The sequence below is a fragment of the Podarcis melisellensis genome (genome assembly GCF_964234715.1).
Source record: "Podarcis melisellensis genome assembly, chromosome: Z".
NCBI lineage: Eukaryota > Metazoa > Chordata > Lepidosauria > Squamata > Lacertidae > Podarcis > Podarcis melisellensis.
Genome location: NC_138547.1, coordinates 15,740,700 through 15,753,286, shown reverse-complemented (window position 1 = coordinate 15,753,286; position 12,587 = coordinate 15,740,700). Strand labels below are relative to the sequence as shown.

Below are 12,587 nucleotides of genomic sequence, written 5' to 3'. Positions count from 1 at the left end.
AGGAGAGGTGTGCCAGCCAGTCTTCCCCCCCCCCCTGCAAGTGGGCTTATATGGAGAAGAGCTACCTATTTAAAAAACAAACAAACCCTCAACCTTCTAATGGCATGCTTTGATCAAGCCAGCCTACCCATAAGCCTCATGCCTGCATAGGAAAGGTAATCCAGAATCCCACAGTGACAGCTGCCGCATCCATCAAGGTCCCTTTTCCTGTAAATATTATTATAACTCCTGCTGCTGTGTTACCTAAGTCAGAAATAACAGCTGGGGGAACAGGGTGCTGGTTAGTAAATATTTTGGCCATTTGTTCCTGTTGCTCCCACCACGGACTCAAGGGAGTAAGATGGATTTCCACTGTGTTTTGCCTCCCTTTGGATGTGGGAAACCACAGGAGGGAACTGTGCTCTGATCCTGCTTATGAGTTTCCCGTTGGGCTATCTGGTTAGCCCCTGTGAGATCTGGATGCTAGAGTAGATGGGCCATTGTCTGCAGCACAGTGGAATGAAGGGGGTGCAAAATGAGACCACATTGCTGGATCAGGCCAGCTTGGCCAGCTGGAACATGGGAAGCAGTGATGGCCACCAACCTAGCTAGATGGCTTTAAAAGATCAGACAAATTTATGGAAGAGAGGGATATCCATGGCTATTAGCCACAATGGCTGAACTCTTCCTCCATGGTTGGAGGCAGCAATGTTTCTGCACCACTTGCTGGAAGCCACAGGAGGGGAGAGGGCTCCTGTGCTTAGGTCCTGTTTATAAGAGTGGTGGACTCGTAATCTGGTGAACCGGGTTTGCGTCCCTGCTCCTCCACATGCAGCTGCTGGGTGATCTTGGGCCAGTCACACTTCTCTGAAGTCTCTCAGCCCCACTCACCTCACAGAGTGTTTGTTGTGGGGGAGGAAGGGAAAAGGAGAATGTTAGCCGCTTGGAGACTCCTTAGGATAGTGATAAAGCGGGATATCAAATTCAAACTCTTCTTCTTCACTGGGGCATCTTGTTGGCTACTGTGAGAACAGGATGCCAGTGTGATACACCCAACCACCCACTTTTACACAAATAGTTGAGTATAAATCTTTTTACTTGTCAGGTTGGTAACATTTGAACAACAAGTATTATTTCCAAACTCCTCCAGACAGCATCTGCATGAAGTCCCCACACCTCTCACTTTCACAGTCAATATAGAACTAACAGAAATAACCAACCAACTGCCAACTGCCTATTCTCAACTGCCAATTGCCAACTACCAATTCTCAGCTGCCAATTGCCTACTGCCACATCCTTTCCCCAATATCATCTGTTCTTTGTGAAATACATTCCCAATGAAATTACATTACAAATACTAACATTAAGTAGGTGCAGGCCCATTGTCATGATCCTGCTTCAGGGGTCTTCTTATCTTCTTCTCCTCTACATTGGGGGTAAGACTAAGGGAGGGACTTGATTAAGACCAAGCTAGTCAACTCATGGCAGAGGCAAGAAATGAACTCATGGCTGATTTTAGCTCAATCTTTTGAGCTGTTATGCTGCCTTCACTCTCAGGGTTTCTTAACTGATCCAACAGGCTTGGCTCTTCTAATGCATTTATGTTAGGCAAGGGAGACATTTTCATTCCCCAATATTTCCTGGATGTTGTGTTATTCCATGCCATGGAGTGTGGGGGAGGAGAAAAGTGCCCCTTCTGCTGGCTGCCATTCCCCGCCCTCCAGGAATGCCCTCAAGCCACACATTAGCCAAGGGCATTCTGGGAAAGGAAAATGGCCACCAAGTGCTGCTGGCAAAATAAACTCTGGAAAGGTATAACCTGAGATTTCCTGGGAGCTGGATCCCATGGGTAGCAGCACCCAGTGCCAGTCTTACTCAGAGCAGACCAGCCAAAGGTATTGGCTCATTAATTTTAGTGGGTATACTCTTGAGAAGAACAAGTTGGATATAACCCCGTGTCCCTTGCTTTCTGCCTTGCTCAAGGCTGTATCATCAGAGCCACCTTGAACAGAATCTGTAGCGCCTTGTCAATACTGTGGGCCACCTTGGTGATATGCTTCAAGCTGTTTCCCCCTCCCCTTTCTTCCTTGTGCAGGTACAAAGGCTTCATCAAGGACTGCCCCAGTGGGCAGCTGGATGCTGCTGGGTTCCAAAAGATCTACAAGCAGTTCTTCCCCTTTGGGGACCCAACCAAGTTTGCCACATTCGTCTTCAACGTCTTCGACGAGAACAAAGTAAGTCCACTGCGTTCCGCGGTGATTCGCTCCCCCCTCACTTCCTTATTCTTCCTTATCCTCCCCTCTGAAGCATTAATGGAGCTTGCCAGTTAGAAGGCATGTACACCCACCCACACACAGTTGCCAGGTATCACCTGAAGTCTCCAGACTGGCCTGGCTGCCTCCAGGTGGCAGGCAGAGGGCTTGAATCTCCAGGTGGGTGAGAGGACCTTTAATTATAATAAACAAAATTATTAAGAGGACTGTGCATGCAGCTTGCAAGCTACAGCCTGGCAGGAGCTGGCTGCAAATTACAGTGTAGGGTCTGTCCTCCTCTGCTTCCCTGTCCCAAGTAACCTCCGTGTCTAGGGCCCACCCTCATGACATCACTGCCCCCTGTGACAACACCTTGGTTTCAGATTTCGGCCCTGAAATCTCAGGGTCTGGGATGTTCCTGACCTGACAAACCCTGGGCCAATGTCCCACCTCCAAACCATAACAATTTCCAGCACAGCTGGTCTAAAAAGGGAGGAAAATCCATCCCTTTGCTCCATAGTGGCTGAAAATTGTTGCCTGCTCAAGTCCCTAGGGGTGAATTTATTTATTTACCCATTTATTGGTCTGTTGTTATTAGGGAGGAAATGAGATTAAGTAAAACTCTCTCTTTAAAGCAAAACTGGATCTCCCCTTGTTGAACTTCCACCCGCAGGTAAAGTCTATTTTCTTCCAACAGACCTCTGGGAACTGACTGTTTAAGGAAAGGGCTTTCAGAAAGTGCTGTGCTTTTTTATTATCTGTATTTTACTAGATTTGTTTTTATATGTTTTTAATTCTATTAATTTAATTTAATTCTATTAATTACTTTTTCGCGATTATCTTTTTAATGTTTTTAGCCTTGTGTATTTTATCTTAGTTTGTCTTCATTTCTGTAAGCTGTCTTGAGTTCTGGTCTGGGAAAAAGGCAGAATATAAATAATATTAATAGTTAATAATACTATCATCTACCAATACCAGCTCCAAGGTGCAAAAGACATGCCATTAAAATGAAAGAACAAGGGTGCCTCTGAGCATATTCTGAGTCTAGAGATTTGTTTGCAGTTACACAACTGAGCTAAGCTCACAGTCCTGTCATAAGCAGAAAACCATGTGTGATCAGCTTTCATTTCAGTAGCCTTATTTAGGCAGGATAAATAGTTTTATTCCTAGTTTGAACCCTGACTAGGGACTGGTTCTGATTTTCCTCTGTGCCTCATTACCCCACCGCCACAAATCATAATTATCTGAGCTTGTTTTAATTTGTGTAACCCAACTTGACTAGCAGTCTGCAAAAAAAGGCATAATAATAATAATAATAATAATAATAATAATAATAATAATAATTACAACACTCAAAGTAGGAGGGATGGAAGCAAGACATTTCATGCAACTGTGGAAAGCCTCTGCTGGGACAACTGCCCCATCCAGTAAAAGTAGCAGGAATTACACAATCCATCCGGTTAAACATTGCCAACTGGTAAACTCACCTCCACCATCTCAAAATCAGCAGAGCTGCAGTAAAGCTAAATGCTAATCAGACACCTGCTCTTTTCTAAGTTGTTCCCCACAACCGCTTTCCTCCTCTGGAATTTTAATGCTCCCCTTTTCCTTTCCGAAAGGGATTCGAGAGAATTAGGTTTATCCCACTGAGGAACAACCCTCTCACCTCGAGCAAAGGCCATGACACTTGTAAACATCTTTGCAGAACCGTGGATTATTTTACTTTTTAGGTGGGAAGGGAACTGGAGGAGCCCAGCACCTGGCAATGCTCACCACCATCACTGTGAATCAGTTTATATGTATGCCACTTTTCCATTTTTTCATGCTCAAAGTGACTCATAGCAACATACAGAATAAAATACAACAACATTTCAAGATAAGAACCTAAGAATGAGCCTAAGAACCTAAGAAGAGCCTTCTCAATCAGGCCAATGGCCCACCTAGTCCAGCATCTTGTTCTCACAATAGCCAACTAGCTGCCCCAATGATAAACCCAAATGCAGGACCTGAGCACAAGGGCACTCTCCCCTACTGCGGTTTCCAGCAACTGATATTTACAAGTGTTTACTGTTTGAATGGATTGTTTTGATGAGGGTAATCTGATGAAGGATGGGCTAGAAATATATTGAATAATTTAACTTAAGGAAAGTACCTATGAAGGTCCCATCTTAGAAAAGGTATTCCTCTTTTAGGCTGCATCCACACTATACATTTATAACATCCACCCCCAAGAACTTTTCAAACCGTAGTTTGTTAGGAGTGCTGAGAATTGTGGGCTTCCAGGGAGATGAATGGTGGTTCGGCTGTCTCTCTGTTAGCTCGCGATTGATGATAGTCAGATAGATAGTCCGACTATTAAATCACTCTGGTGATAAGGGTGATCAAAGAGTACCTTGAATGCTTTGATCAAGGCTGCTTTCTGCTGTCTGCACCTGTGGGCTTGGACGGGAGCTAGAAAGAGCTGGCAAGCTAAGGAGTGACATTTTGCCGAAACACCATGTAAACACCCTCCATGGGTAGAAATATTCACACCCTCTCTTTCTTAAATGTTTCTGGGACAGGAAAAACCACAAACTAGAGAGACATATCTGTCCGCTGGTGAAAATCTACAGTCCAGAAACTTGGATTAACAAATTTCTGTCATTAAGAAGAACAGAAGGAAAATTGGTAGTTAAAGTAATAATAGTAACAACAATTTTATTATTTATATCTTGCCCATCTGGCTAAGACAGAGTGAAAAGCCTGATTTATGGTTGAAAATAAATCTTAAATGGACAAGGGAATTCTTGGTGTGAAGTGTCTTCCCCCTTTTTCTGCTTTTTGTCATTAAGGAAACTGAAAGTTAATTGGCCAGTACTCCGGCATTCCTCTGAGATAAGAGCTATTGAAGCTGTGACCTTTAGGAAATATTAAGGTAGACTGAGCTGTTAATAACACCCAACACATCAAAAGCAACCAGTATGGCAAAGGTACCTTTGGATCTCCCAGTGACTGTTGGTATTGGAGAATGATGGAGAAATGCATAGAAAAGAGTGGGATGAATGAATGACTAACTAATGGGAAGATGTGTCAACACCTTTCAAACAAATCAGGAAGAATGCTCCCTGTTGTATAACCTTGCAAACAAATTGGAATGAATGCTCATTAAAGGCCATATATGATCTAAAAAGACGAAGAAGTGTTTACTGCCTCTGATCAGGGAGGCAGAGCACAGCCATGGTGGCTAGTAGCCATCTAAAGCCTCCTCCTCCAGTGGCCCATCTTAGTCCACCATCTTGTTCTCACAGTCGCCAGCCAGATGCCTCAGTGGGAAGCCAAAATTAGGATCTGAGCACAAGGGCACTCTCCCCTCCTGCAGTTTCCAGCAAATGGCATTCAGAAGCATTAGTGCCCCAGCTGTGGTGTGGAGCATACAAAACAGATCACAATTTAAACAAAATGTCTGTAAGACAAACAAACATCTCACACTAAGAACAACTGAAATGATGCCTGACAACAAAATATAAAACTTCCACAAAATACACCCCCCCCCCCAGGCATGGAGTGGGGCAAGGCAGGTGGTAAAGCTTGCCCTTGATAGTTCCAACAGAATCTCGTTTGTAGCAATGCTCAGCTATGCTGTATTTCCAGGTGCTTGAGGAATTTTGATTTCTGTGTCTCCCAAAGTGAACCGGCATGGATTTTGCAGCTCCTGGACTTAGATATGTGGATTGAAATATCCTACAGAATATTACACACAGAGCTCTCGGCTCAACAGATTTAAACATGTGAAAATTCTGTGAGTGCAGTTTGAAATAAAATGCATTTACAAATGTGTATGTAGAATTTAAACTCCACTTAGGAACATCTTGTTTGGGGATAAAATGCATCCTGAAATATGTATTTAAATAGGAATTTTCTTGCATATTTTTTCAAAACTAGCATAGATTGGACACAGGACAGGATAGATTTTTGAAAGAGCGTGTGAGGAATTAATGTGGAGCAGAAATAGATTGAGGCTTCTATCCCGTGCTGCAATGCAAGAGAGTGCATGGTGCCCTTTCCAACTGTGAGATCCCATCCTCTTCCCCAGTCATCACAAACTACCTTGTTTGGGAAGCAGCCTTATAAGAGTCAGGGCTATTGTTCCATCAAGCTCAATAACATCTGCACTGACTGGCAGCAGCTCTCCAGGGTTTCAGACAGGGAGCTTCTCTCCGCCCTACCTGGAGATGCCCCGCTGCCCTGGGCCATCCTAGGTGGCTCCAGCCTTACCAAATCACTTTTCTGTTGTTCTCAGGATGGAAGGATTGAGTTTTCCGAGTTTATCCAAGCCTTGTCGGTCACTTCCCGGGGGACGTTGGATGAGAAACTGCGGTGTAAGTGGTCAACTGGATTTGAAAATTAAAACTGGTCCTATCAGCATTCAATACTCTAAATTAGGGCTCAACTCCCACAATCCATCTCCGAGCAAAACTGACCTTTGCAATGTGAGCTAAGGCTTCCTTTTTGGCATGTGGCACCTTCAGGATCTTGCCCCTTTCCCTCTTGCTCTCAGATAGCAGCTTATGAAAGTCTTCTGCTAGGTCTGTACATAGCACGCACATGCGCATGCAGACACACACACCATCTAGGCATCCAGATGATGCCTAGATGAGGGCGGGGCTAACATTTAATTAGGGCTTTTAAGCCTCAGGTCATCATAACTCTCCCTAACCTTCTACTTGTGGTTTCAGGGGCCTTTAAGCTGTATGATCTTGACAACGATGGCTACATCACTAGGAATGAGATGCTGGACATCGTTGATGCCATTTACCAGATGGTGGTGAGTGTTTGAAAGAGCAGGATGCAATATGAGTAAGACTCCAGCTGTTATTTATAGAAAGAGAAACTAGGTGGAGGGAAGGGCAAATGCTAGGCTCCACCCTGGAGGAGCAAAATTTGGTCACCTGGGTAATTCACAAACAATTTCCAGGCGACCAGTCAAGGATGCTTCTGTAAATGGGGGAAGTTGGAAGTTTATGTTGGTTTTTTCCCCAGGCTGATAAAATTATACTCCTTGGGGTGAATAAAACCTCTAAAGGCTTTTGTAGTCTTAGGCCTAATTCACACCATACCTTTAAAGCACTATGATACTAACGTAAACGGTCAAAGGTTCCCCGCTAAAATTCTGGGCACGGGAGTTTGTTATGAGTAGTTTAACAAGGAGTCCATATTCACAGGGAACTCTGGGAATTAATTGTAGTTCTATGAGAGGAATAAGCAGGTCCCCTAAGAACTTCCAGTACCCTTAACAAACTACAGGTTCCCAGAATTCTTTGGGAGAAGCTTGTTTATTTATTTCATTCCAGGCCAGGAGGCAGAGACTGAACCCCCCACCTTCTCTTCTCTTTTCTCTTCTCTTCTCTTCTCTTCTCTTCTCTTCTCTTCAGGGGAACACTGTGGAGCTCCCTGAAGAGGAAAACACCCCAGAGAAGCGGGTGGACCGGATTTTTGCCATGATGGATAAAGTAAGATGCTTCCAGACATTGTCTCACCTTGAGGCAACCATCCAGAAATTGCCAGGCCCGTTTTCCCTGCCACCATCCCACACCAGAGATCACAACCAATGTCCCCCATGTCCTGCTTCAATGAATTTGAGGGTGCCTTTTGAGGATCCAGAAGGCAGGCTGTCTCCACCACCCTGTTGTCAGGCTTATTCCCACATGTAGCAAACTCCCCCATGGGCAGAAATGGATCTGGAGATCTGCATGGGCAGTCTCTGCAGGAGGAAGAAGAATTGTAGCTGAGTGGTGTAGAGAAAACTCAGGCCCAGGGGCAAAATGTGGCCCTCTGCAGTTCTTTATCTGGCCCTCGGGGCTCTCCTCAGACCACTGCCCTTATCTGCTTCACTTCAGAACTTCCTGAAGTGTTTTTGCTTGGCAGGGATGTAGCCTTGAACTCTGATCATGCCTCTTGTTTTCCTACATGTTGGGTAGAGAGAGGTGTGTGGGTGCAATCCTCTAACTTTGATAGTTCAAATATACAAGTCAACACCTGTTGTTCCACCCTCTTTTGCATATGGTCCCTCCTATCATGATCATCTGGTCCCCAGAAGATTTCCTATGAGGGATTGAGGCCTTTGGCTCTATACATGTAGAACATCTGTTTCAAAGGCAGAAGGCCCCATCATCTCCAGTTAAGACTTCCTGCCTGATGGTCCTGGAGAGCTGCTGCCAGTCAGGATCAACAGTAGTGGGCTAGGTAGGCCCAAATGGCTTGACTCCATACAGAAACAGTATTTTGGGTTGAGGATTGAACCTGAGAGCAAGCAGAGCCACAGCTTATGTTCACTCTCTAGCATCTCTAGGTAGAAAATGTGAGGCTGGGGAGACCTGAGCTCAAATCCTCCCTCAGCCATAATGGGCCAGTCACACACACACGCCCCTACCTCACAGAGTTGTTGTGGTTATCCTCTCTGATCTCTCACTGTTCTCTGTTGTCCTAGAATTCAGATGGAAAACTCACCCTGCAGGAGTTCCAGGAGGGCTCCAAGGCTGACCCTTCCATTGTTCAGGCGCTCTCCCTCTATGACGGACTCGTATAGCTTGCAGTCTTATGCTTTGGTAAGTGGGTGTATTTTTTAAAAAAACATAGAGGGGGGGCTGTGGGGATGGGGGGTTGCTTTGGGAACATCTGGATGCTGTGCCCCCTCCCTGATTTATGGGGAATACATCCTCAGCTTTCTTTAAGAGGGGGGTTCAGTAAAGGGCAGTCCAAATGATTAAGGGGATGAAGCAACTCCATTGTGAAGAAAGGTTGCAGCACTTGGGACTTTTTAGATTAGATAAAAGGTGAGGAAGAGGTGACATAATAGAAGTTTATAAAATTATACATGGCATGGAGAAAAGGGTTACAGAAAAGTTTTTCTCCCTCTTGCATAACACTAGAAATCGTTGACATCCCAAAAAGCTGAACATTGGAAGATTCCGGACAGATTTGAAAAAGTCCTTCTTCATGCAGTGCATAATTTAATTTTGGACCTCACACAGGAGGCAGTAAAGGCCATCAACTTGTGTGGCTTTAAAAGAGGAGAGGACAAATTAATTCCACAATGGCCATGCCCTGCCTCCATGGGTGGAGGCAGTAATGCTTCCTCTGACTACCAGTTGCTGGAAACTTCAGGAGGGGAGAGTGCTGTTGTGCTCAGGTCCTCCTGAGGGTTTCCCAGAGGCATATTTTTGGCCATTATGAGAACAGGGTGCTGGACTAGATGAGCCATTGGCCTAATCCAGCAGGCTGTTCTTAGGGTTCTTGAATTTGATAAAATTTCCATTTTAATTGATGAACAGGTAGAATATGAGGATAGCATTGCTCAACTCATTGTCTAATTTTCAAGAACTGTGTCCAGTTCTGGGCACCACAGTTCAAGAAGGACACTGACAAACTGGAACGTGTCCAGAGGAGGGCAACCAAAATGGTCAAAGGCCTGGAAACGATGCCTTATGAGGAACGGCTAAGGGAGCTGGGCATGTTTAGCCTGGAGAAGAGGAGGTTAAGGGGTGATATGATAGCCATGTTCAAATATATAAAAGGATGTCACATAGAGGAGGGAGAAAGGTTGTTTTCTGCTGCTCCAGAGAAGCGGACACGGAGCAATGGATCCAAACTACAAGAAAGAAGATTCCACCTAAACATTAGGAAGAACTTCCTGACAGTAAGAGCTGTTCGACAGTGGAATTTGCTGCCAAGGAGTGTGGTGGAGTCTCCTTCTTTTGAGGTCTTTAAGCAGAGGCTTGACAACCATATGTCAGGAGTGCTCTGATGGTGTTTCCTGCTTGGCAGGGGGTTGGACTCGATGGCCCTTGTGGTCTCTTCCAACTCTATGATTCTATGAATCTAAGATTTCCATTCTGTGAATAATTTACTGATTAGTGGCTTGTCAAAATACATTGGGTTTTATCCAGTTAGCCTGCTCATGAGGAGACCCATTATAATTAAGAAACCTAAGCAAGTCATGTTCATTAATATCAGTAGGTCTCCTTTGAGTTGGATATGCAATGAGAGAACAGATTTATCAACCTGAATGCAAGTGCTGGGAGTTTGGAAATCTGCCACAGGAGTGGGTTCTGCCTGTGAGGTCAAATAATTGGCAAGCTTTTGATGTCCATATTGCAAGTTTGTTGTGTCAGTAGAGTCAGCAAACGCCACCAAGGATCAACAGACCATTTGGAGAGACCAACTTATTGCTTTCCAAATCTGATTTAGAACTAATAAAACTTAAAACAGACAGCCATTAGAGGGATAATAGAGGGGTTCCCACTGTGGTATAATGAATAAGTCCCTCTTTGCAGGGAACTCTGGAGATTGTAGATCTGTGAGGAGAATAGTAAGTTTTCACAAGAACCCTCAACACCCTTACTGAACTACAGTTCCCAGAATTCTTTGGGAGAAGCCATGGCTGCCTAAAGTGATATTGTGCTTTAAATGTATGGTGTGAATGTTGCCTTAGTCTGTAAGCATAGGAATGTCCATCAAGTCAAAATGTTTGTAACAATTTTGTCCCCCTTTTAACTGCTTTTCTGCTCCCTTTTTTTCAGACACACCTGAAGGAACCCCCTTCCAGTGCCATCAAACACCCACCTCAGACCAGACTCTCTCGCCTGACTTATGCCAACCCCTCATCGCGCTAAAAACGTGGGAGAGGGGTGTGCTTGGAGCGTGACGTCAACCCAACCACTTTGTGCTCAAAAACCAGCTCGTCATCTCCATTTGCCAGCGTCTGCATTTAACAACGATTTAAAAAAAAGAAAAGTGGGGGCGGAGGAGGAGAAAGGAGTGATGAAGAGGATAATGAAAAGATAAGCGCCATTTCCTTGGGGCCATGAAGAATGCTCTCACATGTTAAAATTCTGTTTTGTTTGTTTCGAATGGATTAAGAACGAGCACCATTTTTAAATATCTCTTATGGGGGGGGGGGGAGAATCATGCAGACTGGAGATATAGGGTCCCATTAAGACGTCTTGTGTCAGGGCGCCACTGGACTGGACCGGAACTGTCAGAGTGGATGGCTTAATCGCAGCTAAGCTTTTGCTTTTAAAATCCTGGGGGTGTTGCACGTGTGTGTGTTGGGGGGGGGTTAAAAATCCATTTGAAATTGATGTCCATCCTCATTTGGGTTTGTGGTTCAAATTGCAATGCTACACACACACACACATTATTTTGATGATTATTTGGGGTGTGGCATTGTTATTGTATGCTCTCATTTTGTGTGTGTGTGCGCGTGATGGAAAAGTGAGACGCTTTTTCTTCTTTTGAATGACCTCTGAACAAGCGGTAGCTATTTATTTGCCGTTTTTTGTGTGTCAAAGCTGCTGTATAATTTTTTTGTCTCGTGTCTCAGAAAAAGAACAAACAAACAAACAAACTCATGCTGCAGGGGTGTTGTCCCTCACAGAAGAAATCTAAGCCAAAAAGAAGAAAGAAAGAAACAAACAAAGAAAGATCCCCACAACTTATATATGTCTGCTGTGCTGCCTGGCTGGGGTAGAAGGGGGTCAGTGTGCCCTCTGATTATGTTGTCTTTCGTCCATCTATCCATCGCCCTACCCCAAAAGGCCCCAAACTTCTTGCTCTTGGCAGGCCTTGCATCTGGGACTTGCAATGTCTGCAGCACCCCCTCTGAATGCTGTGTCCCCACCTCTTTTGTATTTCTTTATTTTCTGTCCCCCCCCTGCATTCATTTTGCCATTTTGCCTACATTGTAAAAGAGGAATGATGAAACAATCCAGTACCCCAAGTTTTTCTCTCTCTCTGCATGAAACTAAAGAAGTGTTAATGTGGCCAATCTTGTTGGAGCTTCAAAAACACAGTTCTTTCTGAAAGGAAGTAATAATAATGACGATGGTGATAATAGTACCTCTGTTTTTGTTTGTTTGTGGGCTTTTGGATTCTTACTTGTTGTTGGGAGCATCCGATCTTTCTCTAACTCTCTTCTGTTTTAAGGCTAATATCACCACTGGGGAATTTTAGCTAGTTCCTCAGAATTCTTTGGAAGTTTCGTCTAAGGGGGGAAAACCTCTAAAAATTAGCTGCAACCCTGTAATGACATGGTGGCAAATGGATCCCGTGGGAGAAAATTCACTTAAGGGGTTCAATACAGAGGCTCAAACCAGATTCTCAATTAGACTTTTACTTAGTAATGTATTACAGGTCAGATTCCAAAAAGTCTGTGAGAACTTTCCATTATGAAACACACTTTATTCTGCCCTCTTCTTTCACCCCAGCACCTCAGCCAATCATAGTCATTGGAAAATGTTGCCCAGCCCAATTTGTACTTGCAGAGGCCTCCTTGCATCTTATCTTGAACGCTTTTTTGCTCTAACTTTCAACTAGGCC

The 12,587-nt window shown here is 44.4% G+C and overlaps 1 protein-coding gene across 3 annotated transcripts in view; it reads left to right on the top strand.

The window, feature by feature from the left end:
* NCS1 (neuronal calcium sensor 1) overlaps nucleotides 1-11,003 on the top strand; it is a 57,163-nt gene extending 46,160 nt beyond the window's left edge. For 2 of the 3 annotated variants that reach the window (XM_081896826.1, XM_081896825.1), the window contains 6 exons: nucleotides 2,075-2,213; nucleotides 6,511-6,589; nucleotides 6,947-7,035; nucleotides 7,643-7,720; nucleotides 8,698-8,815; nucleotides 10,790-11,003. In XM_081896826.1, coding sequence (XP_081752952.1) covers nucleotides 2,075-2,213; nucleotides 6,511-6,589; nucleotides 6,947-7,035; nucleotides 7,643-7,720; nucleotides 8,698-8,796 — 484 coding nt within the window. In that variant the 3' untranslated portion in view covers nucleotides 8,797-8,815; nucleotides 10,790-11,003. Of the gene's footprint in view, nucleotides 1-1,422; nucleotides 1,875-2,074; nucleotides 2,214-6,510; nucleotides 6,590-6,946; nucleotides 7,036-7,642; nucleotides 7,721-8,697; nucleotides 8,816-10,789 lie in introns of those variants that run through there. The other variant, XM_081896827.1, reaches the window with a different exon arrangement.
* Nucleotides 11,004-12,587: the final 1,584 nt, after the last annotated feature.